Source organism: Lissotriton helveticus, chromosome 6, assembly GCF_964261635.1.
Source record: "Lissotriton helveticus chromosome 6, aLisHel1.1, whole genome shotgun sequence".
NCBI classification, from domain to species: Eukaryota; Metazoa; Chordata; class Amphibia; order Caudata; family Salamandridae; genus Lissotriton; species Lissotriton helveticus.
In genome coordinates, this window is record NC_136067.1 from 450499446 (window position 1) to 450523774 (window position 24329).

At 43.0% G+C, this 24329-nt stretch overlaps 1 protein-coding gene across 6 annotated transcripts in view; it reads left to right on the forward strand.

Moving 5' to 3' along the window:
- FBXO25 (F-box protein 25) overlaps nt 1–24329 on the forward strand; it is an 823789-nt gene that overhangs the window by 606230 nt on the left and 193230 nt on the right. For all 6 annotated transcript variants that reach the window (XM_078647893.1, XM_078647895.1, XM_078647897.1 and 3 more), the window contains exon 7: nt 11295–11479. In XM_078647893.1, the coding sequence (XP_078504019.1) occupies nt 11295–11479 (185 nt within the window). The remainder of the gene's footprint in view (nt 1–11294; nt 11480–24329) is intronic.

Below are 24329 nucleotides of genomic sequence, written 5' to 3' on the forward strand. Positions count from 1 at the left end.
CAAGGTACAAAGAGTAATTTACATTGTTTGAGTCCACATAATCTATACAACATCAAATATACATGATAAAAGGAAAAAGATAAAACAGAGAAGAATAGTCCTAAGCCTATAACAAACCCTACCCAGCAGTGTATCATACAACATTCATTCTTTCATACTCACTCATTTCATTTCACTCATTCTTAAGTTCTTATATACAACTTTCATTCACTAATATAACCCTGATATTTACAACATGGAGATGTTAGGTTTGTTCCATGGATCTAGGTAATATTCCAACAGGGCACACGACATATAAGGAGATTCTGATGGGTACAAGGAAATCCTGATGAGTATGGATCAGTGTGTCGTTGTCCTGGATGCGCAAGCCGACGTGCGTTTCGGTGATTGGCCAGAAGGGCCACACCTTCGTCAGGGCTGGGAGATGTTAGCTGGGAGGGGGATAGGATCTGGAAGTAAAAACAGTATCTTACATTTTCATACAATGTGCAATTTCAAATCATGTACATCTACATGTTCTAATTATTTAATAGGAGTATCCTCTTTAAATTTTTAACACTTGGTCGAACCATCGTTTCTAGTGGCTGTGCAGTACCGGATAGCCTAGGGGCACTCCCTGGACAAGACTTCCCGTTCGGTAAAGTCTATTTAAGGCAATTAGATAACCAAGTCGTGGTGAACCATTGAATGCGTATCACGTTTTTTCACTCATATATAAGTTGGTAGAACTTCCCTCGTACATACACACACTCAATCTGGAGCATATTTTACTAGGTTTTCCTAGTTAGAATATAGCTACATTTGGTTTTAAATTCTCAATATCTTCCATTTCCCTAGCTAATACAAGTTCATTTAAGGAGGCCCGATTAAACATCAGTCAACTGATCCAGAAACATCTTTTAAACTGACACAGTATTGGGAGCAATATAGAAATTACTGGCAAGGTTTATTAAGGGTTTCCTATTTGGCAAAGATGGACTGTTGAAGGAAAGAAAACATGAACATTTATCATATACTTTCTCTCAACATGGCACAATTTAAGCTAATGGATGGGAAAATAGAATAAGGATATATTACCTATCTTAGTGAACACATAGTGGAGGTCAAGTTAATCCATAGGGCAGGGTGGTGACACCATCTGGTTTTACTTGTGTAGTATAGGGATCTCCTGAAATCACAATGACGTTTAATGAGTGGAGAAACGAGTCATTCACTGTTTATAGCCCCTAATGCACAAATAGTTCAGTCATATTTAAAGTTAAGGGGCGCAATGGAATTTCTACTAAATAGAGTTCGACTTTATATATATGTCTGAAGGTGGAATCTTATATATAAGTTCCATTCTTTTGTTTCGGGATATGAATCAGTGTTGAACCATCGTCTCTATGTCCCGAGTAAATTTCTCCATGCAATTCACTGCTTACCTAAGGAGATATTTCCGGTAGTCTTCCGGGAATGGTAGAGATGTACTGTGTTTCAATGGATGGTACTCATAGTAGTCGCCAGGGGCACCTAATCAGGAAAAGAAAGGCTAATTTATGATTTTATTTTGTTAGTCACTTGTGTAGTTTGATTTAGGTGTCCATTACTCGGATCTGTAACCGATATCCTCTATGTCTCTGGCTGCTTACCGAAAAAAGGGGGGTTTTTCAATTCCTTTCCAATGGCACAGTTCAGTACTAACAAGGTAGTTATGGTTCCATGAATGATTTTTAGTAATGGTCAAACGGGGGACCTAGTGGATGGATAAAAGATTAATTGTAATCATGGTTTTTTTCCCCAGAGTTCAGTGATTTTACGTTAATGTTACACTATGCAGATCCATGGCAACACACTCTCTAAGTTGCTAGTTGCTTACCCGGGCTACGAATCCGAGCAAAGATTCCAATTGCTCTTCAGAGGCGGCAGACCGTGCTGGCGAACCTATGCCGCGATGTAGGATGTGGACAGGGGTCCTACCGTTAAAAGAGAGGGGAAGAGAAAGAAAAACCTGTTGTAATCAAATGTCGGGCTGCTGCGTTAGCTACCTCTAAGAGATAACACAGGACCGCCATATGGGCTACCTGTGAGAGCTTTCTTCAAGAGTGATCACCTACACCTATCAGGAAAAGCAGCTCTTACCTGGGGATGCCCGGGATTCGTTCTCCTGTGGGGTTCCGTCGACGCCGATCGGCCGACCAACTGCAACCGGAAAAGGGTGTCTCACAATTGTCGAGTCTGTTTGGATTTATATAGGCGGTCACTTGTGTGTCCAATGATGTTAATCAGCTGTGCTGTAACTGCTGAAATAGATGGAGGACACAAATTCCTTCCACAGATGCACGGGGGCCATCTTGGAACGGTGTATTTTACTTACAATGATAGTTACGAAAGATTTCAATTTATTCCCCCAAATGTTCGGTTTTACTAGCATTTGCCCGACATGAACTGATAAACCGATAAGGTTATCATCATTTTATTCATTGCCACAATGTACGGTTTATTGCATATAAATAAAGGAGCCAGTTGAGCTAGACTGTAAATATTAATATACGGCATATATACTGCAAAAAGTCAAACGGTGGCCATCTTGGGACGACGAATTTCAGTTTCATAAACAGAAAATGAATAATTTCGGTCCACAATTTCATAAAGTCAACTGAAAACAAGATTATCCGGTCTATATTGAAAGATACCAGTTAGAGCGGTCATAATTTTATTGTTCCCCATAGGGAGTTGGCATGACTGTTCGATTTGTAAACAGAAAACTAATTGAGACGGTCATAAATTCGTTATTTCCCATATGTAGTCGGTCTAATAGAACGGTCTCCAAAGTAGTGTGGTCCAATGATCAAGGTAGGTCGGGTATAGGACGGCAGTTAGTCTGACCATATACAATGTATATGGTAATGGTCCGAGCAAAGAGCAAGATGAGGCAATATTTTTTATAATAGTGCCTGGTGCCAAGGGCATTCTTCATTCAATCCCTTGTCCACCGCGTTCAGAAAAAATATCCAGAAGACCTCTTGTTTTTTTCGAAGGTTCACAGGGTCACTACCACGTCTTGGCCCAGGTCTTTTCTGCTCTTGATACTGGAGGCTCCATGGTGGTGATGGACTTGCAGGACCTTTATTTCCATATCACCATTCTGCAGGCCCACAGGCACTATATATGGTGGACTGGGGCATTTCAGTGAGACATGCTCCTCTTTGTCCTCACCAGGACCCCTCAGGTGTTCACAAAAGTGATGGCGGTGGTTGCTGCACATCTTCAGAAACCAGGGTTCCCAGTCTCGTCCTAACTCAATGACCGGTTGTTGAGGGTGGACTCAACTCAGGCAGTGGTAGCCCATCTCCAGACTAAGACAGAACTCGTAATATCGTTGGGGTTCACTAACAACACGCTAAAGTCACACCTGACTACTTCCCAGATGCACTCCTTTATTGGAGCCATTCTATACACTATGCAATTGTACACCTATTCTACAAAGCAGAGAGTCCATGGTATTCGGGCTATGATTCTGATGTTTTAACCTCTGTACTGGGTCTCATTGAGGGTGCTCTGAGACTGCTGTGCCTGACGACCTTCTGTATCCTGCTGATCAAGCATGCCAGATGGCTCTGCTATGGGATATGAAGTCCCAGTAGGAACATTAACCAGGGGATCTTTCTGATCTGGTCCAGATTTCATTTTAGACTGCAAATGATCTGCTGCATTGGCTAAGGGACCATGATTGATTCCGTGGCAAACACTTTATTTACCCCACTCAGAATGCTTAGTGATGACAGGTGTGTCACTTCTAGGTTGGGGGGGAGCATCAGGGACGGATGGAGAGCAGAGGCATTGGGTCTCCAGTGGATGCCCAGCTCTACTTCAACCTTCAGGAGTTGAGAGCCATCCACTTGGCATTGAAAGCCTTCCTGCCCTCCATCAAAGGCGAGCTGGTACAAGTGCTCATGGACAACACCACCGCCATGTGGTACTGCAACAAGCAGGGCTGGCTAAGGATATTGTACTCTGTTCCAGGAGACTTTGTTTCTCTAAAAGTGGCTGGACTACCAAGTAATTTGTCTGGTGACTTTCCACCTGGTGGTTCCCTGAACGCAAGAGCAGACAAATTAAACGGTCAGCACTTTGTGGATCATGAATGGCAGGTATATCTGGAGGTGGCGCATGGTCTTTTCCACTTTTTGGGGGAACCCAAGCTCGATCTTTTCGCCTCCTCCTAGAACATGCAGTGCTAGCACTTTTGTGCATTGGAGTTTCCAAGGCGACCCTATCTCGGAGACCCATTCCAAACTTGCCAAACCCACACACCATTCCGCTGACACCTCTCATGTCCTGAGTTCTGAAGAAGATCGGGACGACCAGGCCAAAATCATCCTAGTGGCTCCAGATTGGGCACAGAGAGTATGGTATCCTGAACTCCTGCATATGAGCATATAACCTGCCTTTTCAGGAGTATCTACTATTGCAGCAGCAGGCAGGAGACAGAACCCCAACCTGCGCAATGTACGCCTCCATCCTTGGAGATTGAGTGGCGACAGTTGAGTACCTTCGACCTTCCTCCTGAAGTTGTTGATGTCATCTTGGCAGCTAGGCAGCTCTCAACAAAATCTGTAAATGCCTGCCTTTGGGGTACGGTTTGGGGCTGATGCACTTCTAAACAAATAAACCCACTCCATGACAAACTCCATAGTTTTCTTGTTTTTGTTCCTATCCCAGCAAAGCCGTATTTTTGGTACCATTAAAGGGTACCTGTCTGCTCTTCCAGATATTTTTACGGTTGTTAGACCAGTCCTCATTGTTCAAGTCACTAGCTGTGATGCGCTTTATTAAGGGGTTATACAATATATGTTACCCACCCCCACCTTCTCCTTTTGTTATGGGATTTTTCATTTGGGCCTTACTTTCCTCATGTGTTTCCCCCTTGAGCCTATACAGAGTTATTTTCTCCTGCTTCTCAACCTCAAGACAATTTTTCTTTTCGTTGAAACATTGGTGAGGCAAGTGAACATGCTAAAGGCCCTGTCTGTTAAACAGTCCCTCTACCACTTTCTACCCAGAAAGCTGTTTGTGGAGACTCGAGCCTTCTTCCTTCCAAAGGTAGTGACCTCAGTTAATATTGGTCAGTGCATTAGTCTTCCCGTATTTTTTGCTCTGCCTTACACCACTAAGGAGGATTAGGGACTTCAAAGGTTGGATCGAAGAGAGCTCTAAGCTTCTACATTGATCGTACCAGAGAATAACATGTGGGCGCTCAGCTCTATCGGATTTACGGAAGCAAAGAAAGACGAGGCTTTACATAAAAGGACCATCTTGCACTGCAGTGTACTCCGCATTAAGATCAGGGCTTTAAGGGGGGAAAAAACTGGGGGGTGCTCTAAAAGGGGCGTGGCAAATGTCTTAAAGGGGTATGGTCTATCCGAGTAGAGGCGTGGTCTAAATCAAGATAACTAGCATTGTGTGCTTAAGAAAATCACGAAGTCGCATCCAGCAAAGGATAATAAAATAGACAAAAAAGTATATTTATTAAGTATAAACCATAAAATACCAAACACTTTAAAAAAACATGTTACAATTATTTACATTACTTAGAAATCTATTGCAGGATTTCCCAAAACTCTTGAAGATATTCACTGTGTCTATTTTGCTGGGGTTTCTCACAACAATCTTCTTCAGCAGACCTTCTACCTTTTGCCAGCCAACTCTTTACATACAGCTTTGAGTCAAATGTTTCAAACAGAGGACCATTGAGTTTTACCCATAAGCATGAAGAAATGGTCTCTACAAGAAGAGAGGCCCTTGTTGGACTAGCAATTAAGTTCATTGCGCTGAAACCTCTCTCGCAATCCGCATTACTTGCTGGCAGGGTTTCCATACAAGCTACTAACTTTTTTAATGCTTCCGGGGTTTTCTTTCCACCGAAATCTTTGAAAAGCCTAAAAGCTTGGATAGTATCTCTTGCTGGTAGCTGAAACTCTGAACATGTGTGGAACGTTATTTCAAAACTAATGTGACTGAGGTGTTTTTCAAAAATGCCCCAGCTGCACTCGTGGAGTCACAGAATCACCCAAAGTAGCGTTTTCCCATATATCACAACTGTAAAACACCTTCTTATTGCACTACAATGGATTAGTTGGGGTAATTAATGTGTAACTAGAGATGGGGTCAGCAGAACGTACTTGGGTCTCATCAGACAGGTATAGCTTGGTTCCTATGACAAATTGAGCGTGATACCCACAACTGGGCGTAGCTGCTGCATTTAGGGAGTCAGCCGCAACAACCAACAAGGTGATGGAAATAATTCTAACATGAATTGCTGTCAAGTTTTAGACTCATGAATCCACTGAAAGCCCGTGCCATCCCTCAATCTCTGCACTAATGCACAGGATGGAAAGTGCCAACAGGTGCACAGGATGGAAAGTGCCAACAGGCCCAGAAATCAGATGAGAAAGAGAATCCCTCTGTCTTTAGAGAACCAGGGAATGGGAGCAGAAGAGCAATGGTGAACTGGAGCCCACCTCCTTTGCACAGCTCTGTTTCAAGAGACAGCATCCCCTGTCTTGGTGTTACAAGGGGAGAAAAGTTGACGGGCATGTGCTGTATAGATAATACTGGGCATATAACAAGGAAAAGATTCCTTATGAAACAAGCCGTACTGGTTTCAGCAGTGAGTGGTACAACAGTGACCCGTGGGCGTGCCAGGAATCTGACTGAAGGACCCGGCGCACTACTGCAAACACACTTGTAAGACCCACCAAACAAAGTAGGCAAGAAGCAGCACTACAAAGGGGCATGGCAGGAGAGGTGCTAATGGTGACCCAAGAAATAGAGAGGGTGACAATGAGCAACTGCGAGGGCTGCCAACCAGATGTGAACTGAATTATAAACTGGAAAGCGAGGGCAGCTATTGGGCTAAAGTCCAGAAGAAGTCTTTAATATAGATCTCCCCCCAGTGGTGTAACAAAGGCCCCCAACAGCCCCCAGGATGCGGGGCTCCCGAAGCTCCTCAGTGTGGTCAGAGGGGGCCCCCCCTCCAGGTACTTTGCAGGAGGGCCCCCTCAAGTTGTGTTATGCCACTGACACGCAAGTAGCAACAGCGTGGCCTGTAAAGAGAAGGCAGGAGCGCCGGTCGCACGTATAATCATAATCTCCCCCCTGTGCAAACTCCAGTTACCTTAGGATGTGAAGGGGGCTCTGCGGTCCGCGCTGATCTCCGGTGAAGCCGCTTTCGCTGGTGGGATGCGCCTCGGCCTCAGGTTCAGGCAGCTCCTTTCCTCGATGACAAGCACGAGGGAACCCCGGTTGTTAGGGTACACCTCGCGCCTCTCCAGATGCAACGTAGCTCTGCCTGACAAACCTCCGCGTTGCGGGGGGAAATCCTCGTTGCTGTGACCAATCCGAGTGCTTCTCAGAGATGACGATCCTGGGCCGGTGGTGGTGAATACTAGCAGGGTGTTTTCAAGGCTCCTTCTCAGAGCGACAAACCCAGCCTCGGGCACACAACACAGCTTGAGGAGCGGCGGTGGAGTCAATGCGCACACAGCGCTCGGAGGCAAAGCAGGCACTCCAAAGTTCGTCAGCGGTGCGTTAATCCGCACACACAGAGCGCAAGGGACTCGATCCTGGGGCAGATCACGTTTGAGGCAGACCAGGCCTCACGACCTTATGCCCCAGCTGTGTGCCGGTGAGCACATAGAGACAGATTTCACAAGGGGGCAGCTTCACAAAGGCACAGCGCAGAGACCCACACAGCAGCTGGAAGGGTGGGTGCTGGAGAACTTTTGTATCCCTGAGTTCCCAGCTCTTCTTAGGCCCTTGGAGACAGGCAAGCTTCAGAGGGGCAAAGCACACAGCACAGTTCCTCTTCAAGTTAGGGAAACACAGCACACAGCGGACAGTCCCTTCCTCGGTAATCACAGCAACTGTAGGTCAGCTCCCAGACACTCAGCACGGATTCCTTCTTGTTCACAAAGTTTCCTAATCTATTTGTACTGGGGCTCCAGTCCTATTTTTATACCCCAAAAGTCTTTGTTCTTCTTGGGTGAGGGGTCCTGGACCCAATGTAAACCAGTTCTGGGTGCACTCTGCCAGTGCACCTCTTCTTCCTTTGTGAGTGTGGTCCAGGGACATCAGACGCACCGCAGGAGGTGGAGCCAGCATTGTGGCAGGAAGGCACAGCCCTATTGAGACCCAGGTGCTACTCCTCCCACCACTCTACATGCAGATGGGTCTATTCAACCTTGCCTCCTGGAGCTGCCCCCAGCCCCTGTCACTCACAAACCAGACAGTCAATACACAACCAGGCAGAGTCACACAAAGTTTGAACAGGAAAATAGCCACTTTCTAAAAGTGCTATTTCCAAACTTAGAATTTAAAAACCGTCTTCACTAAAGGATGTGTTATTAAATTCTGAGTTCAGGGATACCAGATTCCATATGTCTATCTTGCCGTTATGGGAAGATATGCAGGTAAACATGTCACACAGCATTCCCCATGTTATCCTATGGGCAAGATAGCCTTTCAATAGTGACAAACGAAATTGGCAGTATTTCACTATCAAGACATGTTACCCACACTAGTAACACTAAACAAAAACCAGGATGTCTGCTGACCATACCTTTGAGGCCCGAAAATAGAGCCCCCTTTCGAGGCCCCCCAAAAAACTGGGGGGGCTCAGCCCCCCAGAGCACCCCCCACTTAAAGCCCTGATTAAGATCTTCTACGCACTTGTCTGAAAGCAGTGCTGTTGGTCTGCAGGCTCATTCTACCAGAACCAAGGCTGCTACCACTGCTTTGGGGTACAGGGTTGTCTGTTCTGGATATTTACCAGGCTGCTATATGTTAACAAGGCATTACTGTCTGGACAGCCAGGTCCACCAAGAAGGGCATTTCGGCTGTCAGGTTCTTCAGGAATTTTTGGTTTAAGTCAATTCACAGACCCACACCACCAGTTCCCATGTCCTGAGGAAACTACATACCCACAGAGGGTCAAAATGTGTCAACACATCCTGGGTAAAGGTCAAACAGGGACACCTATGACTTTCCTATGGCTGGCTCATTTAGCAAACAACCTATATTGTTTTACCGCAGTATGAAGATAGCCAAAAAGGAAATGGCAGTGGAAAAGTTAAGAGTGAACATCACCTAAAAATAGATTCCCATAGAAACAATGAAGAACTGGTACACTAGCTACGTACATAAAATATTAAACTGGTTTTTACATCAACAGCTTCTATAGTTCTCTCTGAAAATTGCCTGAAATTCAAACTAAAATGTATTTCTGGTGATGGATACACTGAATGCACATCATACATATTATGTAAGGTCATATTAGAGTGTTTATCCATTTTGAGACATTGTTTTGTAATATTGCTGGGTCCTGTGTGTGGTGGTAATAATCTCAACTTAAAAATGCTCATAGAAAAGATGTAATTAACTAATAGATACAATCCAACTTTGATCAAATTATTGTTTATCTTTGATACGTTTGTTGAGTATTGTTTTATTTTATGTACTTCCATGAGGTTTGTGTTTGGTGTTGCTTTGATTAGTGGTCCAACCTGAAGTATTGAAAGGACCCATCCCTGTTTTTGATTTCTTTGATTTACTGTGTTTTGGGCGTTTGGCATGCGGCTACGTGAGCATCTTTTCATAGGTTCATGAGGGCCTACAGCCTGGTCAGCCAGGTCTACAGAGAAGGGCATTCCACCTGCTCTGTTGTTCAGGATTTTTTGACAGACCCAGCTCCTGCTTTGGCATCTCTTCAAAAGAGAAGGAATCTTCTGTTAAAATTCCATATTTGAAGAACAAGTTAGTTACCTTCAGTAACACTCTTTCTGGTAGACATTCTATCTAACTACAGATTTTTCACCGACCCACCTGCCTCCCCGTTCTGTGAACTGGATTCTTTCATCTAATACGATTCCAGCTTAGAGATCGGCACACTGGTCACAATTAGTCTGATATTGGCTCTGCATCAGAGGGCACAGACTAGTCAGAAAGCAACAGATGTCAGCAGGCATGGCTAGTGCCAATACATGTGCACGTCACATTTGGCGCAGAATAACAGTTTCGCTGAGCAACCGGTGCACAGTGGGTCTGCTGAAGATTTTCCAGATCCAATCTGACACGTAGGGAAATATTCAAAAGGTGACGAAACTGCCCTTAGTCTCTACCAGAAAGAACGTTACCAAAGGTAAGCAACTTCACCTGTTCTGTACTTACCTGCCTCCTGGGACTTCTTATCAACGTTCATCTTTGAAATGCAGCACAGCACATCTATTATCATTGTTAGGCCTTCATGGAATGGTAAAGGAAAATGACATAGTTCTAAAATGGAATAGAAGTTCATAGTCCATGTTTGGTAGAGTGAGCGCCACTGTGTTGGGTAATGAATCTTAGGATGAGTTCTATAATGTAGATAATTACCTTGGGACCCCCAGCGTTGTTACAAGACGAAACATGGCTTAATGTAAAATCTTTTACGTAGTATATCAGATTTTCATTGTTTCGATATTAACTATGGATTGTAAAAAAATTACCTTTAGAGTCTTCCTGCCTGCAAGACACAATGTTTGGATAACTTTTCCCATTGATTGGCATTTCTGTGCACAGTTGCAGCCCGTCTGTATGGGTGGCGGGGCCAAGCCCTCACTTTTTTTCCCAACAAGAACATTGTCTATTAGGCTTAACCAAGGTCAGCCTGACAGGCACTCTTAATATTCAGGTTAGACAGCCAACTAGACGTGCTAAATGTGAAGACTCCTGGCTGCCTGAGTTTTGCCAGGCTAAGGATTTCATAGCCCTGTGAGCTTGACCTCCTTAACCTGGCAAAAGTGTCTCGAGGGCCTCCCCATCACTGAGTGCCTCTGGCCTTGGCGCTTCAGTTTTAAGCCCAGTGTACAGGACCTAGTGCCAATCAGTGACACCATGTCACAGAGTGGGGAAGGGTCATAAGTCTCAATGGCCCCATCCCACTCTGTGACGGTTGAGTGTATGCTGCCTTCCCAATTTCAGCCAGTGAGAGAAGGCTGCAGTCCCTTCAAGGCTTCCCGCCCTGAGTGCTGAAGCAAAAGTAAATTTTGTTTTGTGATGTTTGGTGCGTGCATGTATGTATGAATGTATGTGTATTTGAGTAAGTGTTGTGCGTGCATGGGTGTGAATGAGCGTGCGTGTGTGGCCACCTGCTTCTAAAATTACCGTCCGCCACTGTCTGAACCTCCTTTTAAAGATCCTTCAAGCTGTGAAACCCTAGTCTCAATTAAAAAGAAGCATTTGCGATTCTAACAGCAGCATTTTTGACCCCCCAGCACTGGAAGATCATCAGAATCCTCGCAAAATAAGGGAACTTCTTCAAGATTTGAGTTCCTCGCTTTGCATCCTGATTAGAGAATTTGGAAAATCCGCGCTGATTGGAAACATAAACACGTGGATTTGCCGTTTAGAAACCATCCTTATGTGGCAGCAGGACGTGATGAACCTTCAGATGACCCAGGTTAGAATTTCATAGTGATTCTGCACACTCGTCTCTCTCTGATGGATATCTTGAAACATTTATTTTAATGCCACATCTTATTCAGGCTGTAACGTAAGGTTTTTTGTATTACATTTAAAGTTGTCCGTTGTGTTGATTACTGCATTCATTGAAGCATTGTTTATTTTAAAATTGATGATATGTTGATATTTCTTGTCGAAAAACTATGGAAATACTATGTACATAGTGGCACATGGTACCAAATGTGTATATTGCTGAAAAAAATAGGAAGTGCAGTAGTCTTAAAAAATTATTGTGAGTGAAAAGTGATGGTGTTGCGGTGTACAGAGTTGATTCAAGAGGCCAGCATCTTTACTAGATGGGCAGGCTAGCTATTGATCTTGTTGATAGTTGCCGTCTAGATTCGTTGTACGTAAATATATCACGTGTATGCCCTGCCAGCACCAATGCATTTTAGAAGGAGGAATAACCAGAAAACATGTACTTTTATGTTCCTTTTAATTGTTGAATATGTCAGTGATAATTTGGATATTTTGTTTACAATGTATAGCATACAATTTAATTTGAAACTATTTGTGTATTGATGGCAGCTAACATTCACATTCCTCTAAGCTCCATTATATACACGGTTATAGTATTTAATCTCCTTCAGTCAGGGGAACCTTGAGTAAGAGGATGGAAAAGTGGCAGCATGTAAAAAAGGAGCGAGCTGGAAGGATGTGTCCATTGAAGCAAAGGCCCTCGTTCTTAGACAGCAAACGCCTTGCAGCTCCTTTGGTGGTGGTGGTGGTGGTGGCGGAGGATGGATTGAGGAAAGGAACAGCATCTGATTTTTGTGAAGAGTTGCAAAACATGGAATTTCATGTCAGAAGTCCTTATTCTGGGATAATTAACTGTCTGGTAAACCCTTAAGTACTAATAAGACAATGAGAGCAGAAGTTCTGAAAAAGATGGTAATGGTAGTTGACTGGTGAATTTAGAGATCTGGTCTTCAAAAGGACAGAAAAGGTTTAACGGGCCGTTTTTTCCTGCAAGAAACGAATGTGGGTCTATTGATTGGAAGTTTGAAGCAACTTAATATTGCTCTGCCTAGGTTAAACAAACATTCTGGAACCAGCCCGAACAATGAATTCCAGGAACCCTTTAAACTAGGCAAGAATAGTTGAGCAAAGGTACGGGTCCTGTGTTGCTGTTGCAGTTGGAACTGGGCTCTGAAATGTTGAAGTCACCAACTGTCTTAGTTCTTTTCCTTCTCCAGAGTTCGACTTGCTTGGTCAACTTGCTTGGTCTTGTAGTGCTCATAACGTTGTCGATAGGCACGTCAAAGTGATGGACTTCAAAGAGTGCCTGGTCAACATTATTCTCCTTTTCCACCATTTTAGTGCTGTTCATAGTAGTCTCGTTAGAAATGGCGGTCCTGGTTGGCAGAGGTATGCACCCTGTCCCAAGTAGGAACCAACACTCTAGTCGGGGTTGGCTAGATACATACTGGAAGATAATCCGTACTCACCCGCTGGTAGCTTGGCACAGAGCAGTCAGGCTGATCTAAAAAGGCAATATGTAAAGTATGTGTGCAACACACACACAGTAACACAATGAAAATACCACAAAAAGACGCCACACAGGTTTTGGTCAATTTTGGTACAGAGACAGCTGCAGAAACTCCTTCTGGGACCCAGGAATGGAAGGGGCACCTTAGGCATGAGTGGGATTCACAGGTGGCAGAGTCCAGCAGAATTGCAGGAAGTCTTTCATGACCCTGCGACTTCAGAAAACAGGAGGCAAGCCAGCAAGCCCTTGAGTCACTCTGGGTTCAAGTGAGATGGGTCCAGTCCTTGTCCTCAGCGGAGGCAGCTCATCACAGCAGTGAAGCAGTTCCTTGGAACAGTCAGTCAAGCAGAGTGGCAGTCCTTGTAGCACAGGTCCAGTAGTGTACTGTCTTGGTGGGGACAGAGTCCCAGTACATATGAACAAATGTGCCTTTGAAGTGGCGGGGGGACTTCAGAGCAGCTCCTTGAAGTGTACAGGTCCACTTTCATCCCAGCCCTATCTGCCGGGTAATCAGCCCTCTGTATGGGGGCAGGAAACAGCTAATTCAGATGTGTCAGCTCACTCTCCCTCTTCCTGGCCAGGAAGGCTATCAGAATGCAGATAAGTCTTCTGTCACACCCATCCTTCCTGTGTTTGTGGCTGTCTAGTGGGATTGCACAAAGTGTAGCTGACATTCCCCCCTCAGACGTGTATTGGAGACAGACTGCAGGCACACAGAGTGAAGTTAAGAGCAGAGAAATGTCCAATTTCTAAAAGTGGTATTTCTAAAATAGTGATGTTATATCTAACTTTACCACTAAAAAGGATATATTGTGACCATTCCAAAGATATGGAACCTGATTTAGCTCCTTTCGAATCCAGAATTACACATTAAAAGTGTTTTAAGGAATTTCCAATGCTAGCCAATGAGAGGAGTAGGCCTCACAACAGTGAAAAACGAATTTAGCTGTTTGTCACTACAATAACATACAAAACTACGAAAAATGTCCCTTTCCAACCTTCTATACGTGGGATGACCTGGTCTTAGTAAGCAGAACGCCAATTGGACTGCAGCACCTCCTGAACACCACCAACAACTTCTTGTAAGTATACGCATTTATTTAAGTAAAACAAAAATGATGGCAATAAAGTGTTGCAGAAAGAAAAAGTTGAATTGGTATCTGGACGGACATCGCCTAGAACCAGCAACGGAATGTAAATATCTTGTAGCCTTATTAGATACCAGAGGCTTGTACAAACCTCAGATGGAGGCCCTGCCCCGGAAAGACACCACAACTTCACTAGCAGTAAAGCCCCTAAAGAAAGCCCTACCTGACCTAACCTTAGATCCACTACTACAGGTAATCCAGGCCAAGCTACAACCAATGCTAACTTATGGAAGCGAATCAATTCGAGGAAGGGATGCGATTGCTTTGGACAAAATCATCATCAGCGCCCAAAGAGCGATCTTCCACCTGCCGACCTACATGTCCTGCCAAAATTCATCTAGAATTTGGCCTACAGAAGCAGACTGTGGCTAGGACGGGGACTTGCATAAAAAGCTGGCACAAGATTAGGGGAGCCGAGCAAGGATCACTAAATTCACACCTCTGGACTGAATTGACATGCCATGGAAAATCACGTGCCAGAGAGTACCTCTTAGTCTCCCAAAAAAACATATGCATAATCGAAGATAAACCAAACAAGACAAACCAAAAAAGGCACACGCTGGTCTGTGCTTAACAATTATTTAGTCCTCAAACCACAACCATACTTAAGTGTCGGATTCAAAATGAAGACAAAATAGAAATTCTTAAGACTCCACCTTGGCATACCACTGATACTCCTGCATCTACCTCCCTGAAAAAGGAACCCAGGTGAGCAGACTTGCCATCTCTGTGGAAACGGTAGTGAGGATCTCATGAACGTTATCTGCATTTGCCCAAGTCTACTGGACATTAGACGCACTCTGCTTCACCCCACCTTCAAACAAAACGCATCAGGACTTGCAGGCAGGCAGTGAAGCTATGCTTCAATTCTACCGTCACCCAACTAAACTGCCACCTCACAAAGTTTTTCAGTATAGTAGAAAGGAGACTGCCTCAAACATTGCCTCACAACAAAGGCACAGAGAGGAAATAACAATCGGCCCAAGAGGATACTGATCACTACACAGGAAAAAGTCAGGATACTACAACAACATTCAATGGCTGAGCACTCTACCACTTTTTGCAAAACGCATACAGACCCCCCTTCTTGTATCCTAGGAACAGAAAAAGCAGGGAATCAACAAGATCTCATAAAACAAACCTTTAAAAAAAGCCTACGCACAATGGACATTAAATAGACTCTTTTTAAAATGTTTTTATCCCTTCTTAAAGTTGCACCAGTATATCAATCTTTGGGGACTGTCAAGAAGACAGCATATATTCAACATGGTTATACATGGGGAAAGGAAATGTCAGTTTATACACGGTAGCTGCCAAATGCAGATTTCTCAGATTACTGACTTTATTGCACAAACGTCGCCACTTTAACATTGGAACACAGGAACAATGTAAATAATGTTTTAGTATCCTTTTTTTCTTCTCTGCATGTTTTATCTTTTTATTTATAATGTAAACGAAATTGCAAAGGTTTTAATTAATCATGTAAATAAACACTGCTATACCTATAACTACCAGGACATGTAAAACTTAAGATTTCATGTCCTACCTTTACTTCCAACGCACCCTGTCCTTTAGGGGTGACCTATGTGTAATAAACTGAATAAAAGGGGAGAATATGGCTTAGAAAGTGGTTCTAAATGCCAATTTCAAGTAGCAGTAAACTGAACACACTGGTCCTGCAATTGGAGGCCTGAGACAGGTTTCAGAGGTTACATGTATGGGTGGCACAACCAGTGCAGCAGGCCCACTAGTAGCATTTAGATTACAGGTCCGGGGTATATGGTTTACCACTTTACAAGAGACTTATAAGTAAACTAAATATGCCGATCAGGTATATACCAATGTTACCATGTTTAGGACAGAAGGACATACACTTCAGCACTGATTAGCAGTGGAAAAGTGCTCAGAGTCCTAAGGCCAACAAAAAGAATCCACAAAATGTGGAAGTAAGCAGACAAAAAGTTGGGGAAGACCACTCTAAGGATGTCAGGTCTAATACTTGTGTCAGGCTCCATTGTGCCCACCCTAATCAGGAGAAGCCATGCGATTCCTCTATCGGCTACAGTTGTATAGGCCTGTTTCAGATGCATCTATTGGTCTTTTACAAAGCATAATAGATCATCTGTGTATGCGAAGATGATATGCACTGTGTTGGCCAGCTGCAGACCCTTACTGTGTCTAGCTTTCCTCATAATGCAAGGAAAGGACTTCATCACTTATGCCAAAAACATTACTTACAATGGCCATCACAGTCTCGTTCCTTGAGATATTGATGTGGGGGGCAAAATGATCTTGCCGAAGTTTATCAAATGCCTTTTACAGGTCCACCAACACCACCTTGGCATATGTATATTCGCAGGTGTGGCGGAGGTTCAGGGAAGTATTACGTCTAGACATGAAGTTGTTATGGTCCACATGTGCCAGTCTTGGCAGTAGTACACGTATGCATCTTACAAGTATCTTGCTAAGGATTTTGTCGTCGGAGTTGAGCTTGAACATTTGTCTAAAAGAAACTCTGTGCAAAGGAACGCATGGGGGTTTAAGCAGTAAAGCTTTCACTGTTTCTGTAGTGGTGTCTGGGAGGGTTCCTAAGTGCAGTGCAGCCCGGTACACTGAAGACATAAGTGGTGCCACTATGTTGGTGTACACACAGTAGAGTTTTACATGGAGACCATTGGGTCCTGGGCTCTTACCTTGAGCCAGTTTTCCACAGCTTCTTTAATTTATTTTCCGTTGTGTGGCCATTCAATGATATATTGTCTTGTGCAATTCAGTGCAGGTGCGTTCAGTCAAGGTATGAGCTGGTTACATATGGTTATGTATACCTTTACCTAGATCAGAATAATATTCTAAGAAGGCTGTGTTAATTTCAGTTTGTGTGTGAACATTAATGCTTTGTTCATTCATAATTTGCATCACTTGACTGCCCTTTGCTTGAGTTGGGTGAGCCAAGATGTGAGATATCCTGCACAGTCAACTTCTATTTGGATAGGCATTAAGTATTTATTGTGTTAAAGACTTTATATTATTTCCAGCAATGTAGCATATCTTTCCCTAGCATTTACCAAGCATTGTCTTCTCAAGAGATAAGGAACCATTTCCTGCCCAATGTCATGTAATGTCTTGTCCAGTTTATTTAATTCTGTCTTTAAGGTGTCCCTGACTCTCACTACTGTGTGGATACAGTGTCCTTTCACCACCACTTTGAAGCTGTCCCACTTCACCAGTACGCTTAAAGTTTTGACTTTATTTTCCCTAAGGTTTTGCTTAATGGCATTACTCAGTTCCTCCCTGAATAACCTGTTCAATTGCATGGAAGCCTGAACGTACCCTGTTGGGGTGGGTGTATATTGTCCCAGGCAATTTTCTTTATCAGGGAGTTGTGGTCTGCAATGATTTTATATCTAAACAACAAAAGAGTGCCAAATGCATAAATATTAAATTAAAGAACACAGTAGGAGAAAAAGAAGAAGTGGGAGAAAAGCATAGCTCAAAGCCGAAAAAGAACCCTCAGGCACCAACTAAATATGTTGGTTGCCAGTTGTCTTCATCGGGTCCTTCTTGGTGAAAACCTAAAGTGCTACGTAGTCAAAAATAACAGTGCTCGAATAAAAAGAGTGTGGACTACTCCCCAGAAAAAAATTATTTAATATAGGGGTAGTTCTAACTCTGTTAAAAACAAGTGTAGAAAGGCGGACAAATATGAGGTTGAGTTAATTGAAACCTCTTGTCCTAAAAGGTCGACATGTTTCTTGCAAGGGCCCAAATTCAGCCCAGCATTCCTCAGGACCACAATAACCCTGGCCTCATGTTCAGTGCTCACTAAGGCACCAAATTCATACAAGGCGGGGTAAACAAATTATTTAAAATTTAAAATCGTAAACTTATCTGTAAGTTTATACGCGCGAAATTCCATCTAGACATTGTCATAGTTGCATGCTGATCAATCTGAAAAGATATGGTGAATTATTGCACGTTGATTCTCAATAATTTCATTAACAAATATCAATAGATACAAAGAAAAACATCTAGAGGCTGTAGCTATGCATCAAGACCCCCACCTTTCATCACAATTTGTGGCGATTGCATAAGGTTAAACTCTATTCATTAGATTACTACATTGTTAGAGAAAGTCAATTCAAAAGCCTTTGATATATGATTCAACACCCTGCCGAATCTGTATTTAAGCATTTTATGACAAAATTAGTCATAAGACCACCGTCAGTTTACTTAACCAAGGGCCAGGTAAAAATTAGATATTTTTTCTCAAAAAGGCGTGACCATTAAAACATTTACGATGTTAGGAGAACTCAAAACGCCATTAAAGAGGACCACTTACTCAGCTGTAGAGCGAGAATTACCCCTTAGGTCCGTGGCGGGGGAAACCTTCACGTTTAGACAATCTGCGAGGAAGCACAACAGGAAAAGAAGGAATTTATATTCTTCCTGTGTTTAACCCTGTTTTTTCAAAACACGGAGGTTCTCTTTCAAGTCCCGATGCCATCGTGCCTTGCATTATTATTTAAAAATCGCTATATGGCTTACTTTCATCCAAACGACTCCCCGCAAGTGCACCTAGTCTGTACACGTCCACGGCCTGTAATCACTGAGCCGGTGGAAGCGTCTTGACTAAGTGAAAGCAAAAACGACGTTTGCTACGTGAAAGCACACGTGACCGTCGTGCTGGATGGTCGTAAATTTAAAGGGGAAGTAACTTTTTGGAAATCTGCTCGTATTTTTCTTGTGTGTGTGAATGGTATAAAGCTTTATTGCTATCTCATGGATCTAACACGAGTAATACAAAACGGACAGTAATAGCCCACTTACTTTGGAAAAAGGGGGGGTTGTTTAGCTATGTCATAAGTCTTACACGTATAATACGAGAATAATATTAATAACAACCCACACGTTGTAAAAAAAGGGGGTGTATTTATCACAGATTCTATGTGTTATACATAATCAATTTTCAAATAAATTCCTCCAGGGTTCTCACATTATGCATAGGCAGTTGATAGAGACACAACATGTGCCATCGGTATCAGACGATCCCATGGTCGTAAGTTACCCACATTAATAATTACTAGACCAGTCTCACTAGTAATTATTAGGAATCAGATAAGATCTATCGTCGCATCACAGAGCCCCAAGGGATGTCATCGTTCAGCCCATGTAGATGTGTGGATAGACGATAGATCCATCTTTGTTCCTTTTCAAAGATGGTATTTTCTCGACCTTCTGGTATTTCTTCTATAATTGTCCATTTGATGTCATTTGGACAATGTCCCGATTCCAGAAAATGGGTGGTTAGTTTTGTCGTCGCCTTGCGACATCGTACATTGCTACAATGCTCACCAATGCGCGTCTTTACTTTGCGGGTTGTCATGCCCACATATTTCATGTTACAGGGACATGTGATCATGTAAATAACATTTGAAGAATTACAATTGGTGTGACCCCTTTGATGCCAAACTTTCCCAACTTCCAGATTCAATGTCTTAGTGGCAGACGTCAGATGACACACGCTGCAGCCACCACACGGGTGATGGCCGGTAACGGGGGGCATACCCCAGGCATTTAGAACACTGTTATCTTGTGTTTTGTCTGCATCTCTAGGACGTGTATGCACAAGTGCATCCTTCAAACTTCTCTCTTTTTTGTACGAGAAAAGTGGTTTTTTCCACTCTCTACCATTACTGTTCAAAATCTGCCAGTGTTTACCGATGCAACGGCTGACGGCATTTGATATATTGCTGTAGGTAGTCACACAGGTCAATGGGGTTTCAATTTCTGGCTCCTTGATATAATCCTCAAGGAGAGCCTCTCGGTTTTGATTAGGGGCCCTTTTACAACTTTGTTTAAGGATTTTGGTAGGATAACCTCTACTGGATAGCTTGTCTGTGAGATCTTGTGCTTGATTCTTAAAATCTGTCACATCACTACAATTCCTACGGATACGTAGGTACTGCCCAAACGGTAAATTAGTTCGTAAGGGACGAGGATGAAAACTAGTAAAATGTAGCAGATTATTTTTGCTTGTTGGCTTGTAGTAGGTTTTAGTGGTTAAATGATCTCCTGATTTCTTGATGGTAACATCCAAAAACACAATTGATTCCGGATGGTATTGGTGGGTGAACTTCAAATGGGGGTCACAAGTATTGACCCAATCAAAGAAGGCCAAAAGACTTTCCTCCGACCCTCGCCAAATCAGTAGCACGTCATCAATGTACCTCTGCCACAGGTAAACATTGAGAGCATAAGGGTTCGTTGGTGCAAGAATGTGACTCTTTTCAAAATTAAAGACATACAGGCCAGCTATACTAGGGGCAAAAGTACTGCCCATAGACGTCCCTGTCTTCTGAAGGTACATTTTGTCCTGATATTGGAAAAAATTCCTCTTAAGGGCCAGTGTGGCACAATCGATAATGAAACTGTGGGAAGTAGTATAATCCCACTGTTCCTGATCTAGAACGTCTGCCAAAACCTTCAGAGTGGCATCTTGGGGAATGCAGGTGTATAAACTCTCTATATCTAGAGAGACTATGAAACATGGTTCCTCTGGCATTCGGACATTAAGGAGCATAGATAGTAAGCTTTTGGTGTCTTTAATATAGGTGCTTGTAGCCTGAATTATAGGTTTAAAGAAGAAGTCACAGTATTTAGACAACGGTTCCAAAAGGGAACCTATACCCGAAACTATTGGTCTACCAGGCGGAGGGAGACGATTTTTATGTGTTTTTGGTAAGCAATAGAAGTATGGGATCTGTCCATCCGAAGTTGTTAAAAAATCGGCTTCCTGCTTACTAATATAACCGTGATGCTCTGCTGTCATCACATGATCCAATATCTCATCTCTCAGAAAAGAGGAGGGATCTTGGTCAAGGACCAAATAGTTATTGGTGTCATCCAGGAGATGTCTGCATTCTCGATCATATGCAGTAGTATCTTGTATTACAATGCCACCTCCCTTGTCAGCACTCTTGATTACTATACTTGAATTCATAGCAAGGGAATCTATGGCTTTATACTGATTTGCTCTCAAATTTTTTAGGGTCTTGGTTCCTCCATTGTTTCTACCTCATGGAACACTGCTTGTTCAAAAGCTATTAATTCAGGCGGCATCTGATGTACAGGGGGTATGAAGGTCGATTTTTTTCTAAAAGTAGTGTCATAAGTTGGGGTCTGATTCTCATCTTGTTTATGATGTTCATAAAAGACCTTCAATCTTAATTTTCTGAAAAAATCGTTGAGCTCACAGAGCAATTTGAAGCGGTCTAACCGGGGTGTCGGGATAAAACCCAACCCTTTTTCCAGAACGGCTATTTCATCAGCACTTAAAGTAACTGATGAGAGATTTGTAATCAAACTCTCTGGTTGCTCGGACCTGCCCTCTGCTCCTGAGTCTTGCTCCGTGTGTTGTCTCCCACGGATTCTGGTACTTGCCAATGTACTTGGTTGGCCCCTCTCCTCTTGCCCCGTCCCCTCCGGTCAAACCCTAAAAAATGTTGTGGATACATGTTGGGTTGAAAGTGGGGTGGAGGGGGGGCAAAGTGTGGATTCCAAGGCATTTGTGGGGGAAAAAAAGGTTGGTTATATGGATTGGGGGGAAACCCCTCAGCTCCATGTAACGGATAAGGCAGCCACTGCGGGTTATTTTGAGTTTTACCACCTCTGCCTCTCCCACGTTGTTTGTTCCCCATACTCCCAGTGCTGCTCGTGTTTGAGTCATCTGAAGTGTCAGAGTTGTAGTTAGTGCGATTAGGTGGTGTATATTCAGTACTGGAATATGAGTATGTTTTTTCATATGACCATTTCTTTAGGTCCTTCTGGAATTTCACCACTTTAGATTGTGCAATATTGTCTTTATAGTCATTAAGCTCCTTATTGAACTCTTCCAGCTTCTTTTTGAAGCCTGTTACAGTTGTTTTAATATGGGCCTCAGTCACCTGTATTTCTATTAACAGGGCCTCCGAAAGACGCAAAGCCGTTTTTATAATCAGGAGTGCCCAGTCATGTGTGCAATGCCAGGCGATCTGGGCCCATTCTTTCCTAAAGACACTATCTTCCAGAAAGATACGGGGGCATTTGTCACCAAAAGTCCTTTTGGAGCGATCTTGTTGGTCAAATATTCTTTCATCATAGTGCCATGCAAAATGGCTCTGATGCGGCTACGTTTCTGTTCACCCAATTTATCCCAATCGGATGTTTGCGATATAGCTTGGGCAACTAAGGGATCTGCAAACAGTGAAGGGTCATTAAGTATGGCGTCGGCCTCCTCCCTTGAGAAGGAGAGGCCTGAGTCCTCCATCATCAAAACTAAGAACGGTGCACGTCTCTATTGGAGAAAAACACTATTTTCTTTAAAAAGATTATACTCTCACAGCTGTGCGCTGTAAAGCATATGATTTTACCCAGGTATTCTGAATGGAACACCTGTGCCTGGATCGAAATAAAACATAAAATAATGTGTAATCTTGAAGTGTACTTCATGGACAAGGAAATAATGGGAATAGTCTCTTAAATCTGGATACTGATTCCTCCAGACAACTCCCAGTTTTATAGCCATCTTGTAAAACTCCTGGTTACCGTTTCTGTGGGAATCCAAAACAACATGGGGGTGTGATCAATTTAAGGGCAGTTAGTCAGCACTAATTTTAATTGGTTTACCCAGCCAATGTGCCAGGCATTCTGAAACAGTTTCAAATAATTTAAGTTAAGGGCATATATTTGTCCCAATATTGCATCAAATCTCTTTAACCTGCCTCTGAGCAAAATGTATCTGCCCTTCTGTCAATGCAGGAATTCGTAGTATCGAAATACATCCTGTGTCGAATACAAATAATACACCCCTTGTGTAGTCCGAATAATTTGTGGCCTACCTCTCCCCCTGCCATGCAGCTTGTTGGGTTTAATGCGCCCAAGGTGTGTTTGTTGAAAAACTGCTATTTGAATACCCCTGCATCTCAGGTACGAGTGTATCTTGGCTCTCTTGGACACAGAGCCCATATCGTAGGCGTTTCATATGGCAACATTGTATGTTTGTGGCATGTGTAGCTGTAGATAATCTTGCCATCTAGTGTTGGAGTCAGACTTGAACAATTTGTTCAACTTTCGAGTCACAAGGTATTATGACTCTACCTATGCCTAGTAATGCACATGGGTATCCACTCCATTGCTAGATAGTTTTGTTCTGCCTTATAGTTGACACTTGTATCACTCTGGGTCGATATCCCATGGTGTTCGTCGTTGCACGCTTTTGTCTGACCCACTCCCATTGGTACAAACCATCTTCAATCTATTTTGGTTTCCCCCTCGTTGCAACCTTCTTCAGTTCAGTGACTGGGTTTCCATTTGATGCACTTTTTTGTGGCCTCGTACTAGGTCGCCCTCTCTGAAAATGCAGATTATGTGATGGAAAAGACTCCTTTTAAGTATTGTCCTCCGTGTCCCTTAAAATACCTTTGAACTGACCACCACCAGCTTTTGAACCTCTGTTTTTAGCCGTAGCTTGTAAAGGCTACCTGCCAGTAACATCAGCATGTGTTGTGTACTTCCATTTAGCACGTGTTTCTTTACTGTCACAAAGGATACATGTTGCTGTTCAGCTGTGGCTCTGCAGTGCAGAAGAACGTCTACTGTTCTCCACTCTAAGCTGTCCATGGAGCGGGCTTACTGAAGTAGGGTATCTCTGTTCTTAAAATATAGCAGTCTCGATACTATCAGCTCAGGTGGTGCTTCTAGGAAAGGGTGGTGTGACTGTACCCTATGTGCTCTCTCAAAACTTTTGACAGGCCGCTGCAATGAAATCGATGATGTTAATCTATATCAATAACAGAATCTCATTGTCCCTAGAGAAAACATTTCAAATCATTTACAACTTATAATAATGTCACATTCATGATCATTAATCCAATTATACAGGGAAATATTATGCATATATACCAGAGTATATCTAAAAGGTATATTTTATTCAAGTCAAATTTTTAGTATCACTTAATTCCTGGCAACAGACATACTACTAAGGTTCTTGAATTGGTTAACAGTAGTATACAAAACACCTTTTGCTTAAACTATAGGTAATCCAAACACCATGTTAGTGGAAATTAAACACAGCATTTCCTCAAATTTGCAGAACTGGCAGAATATGTTGACTA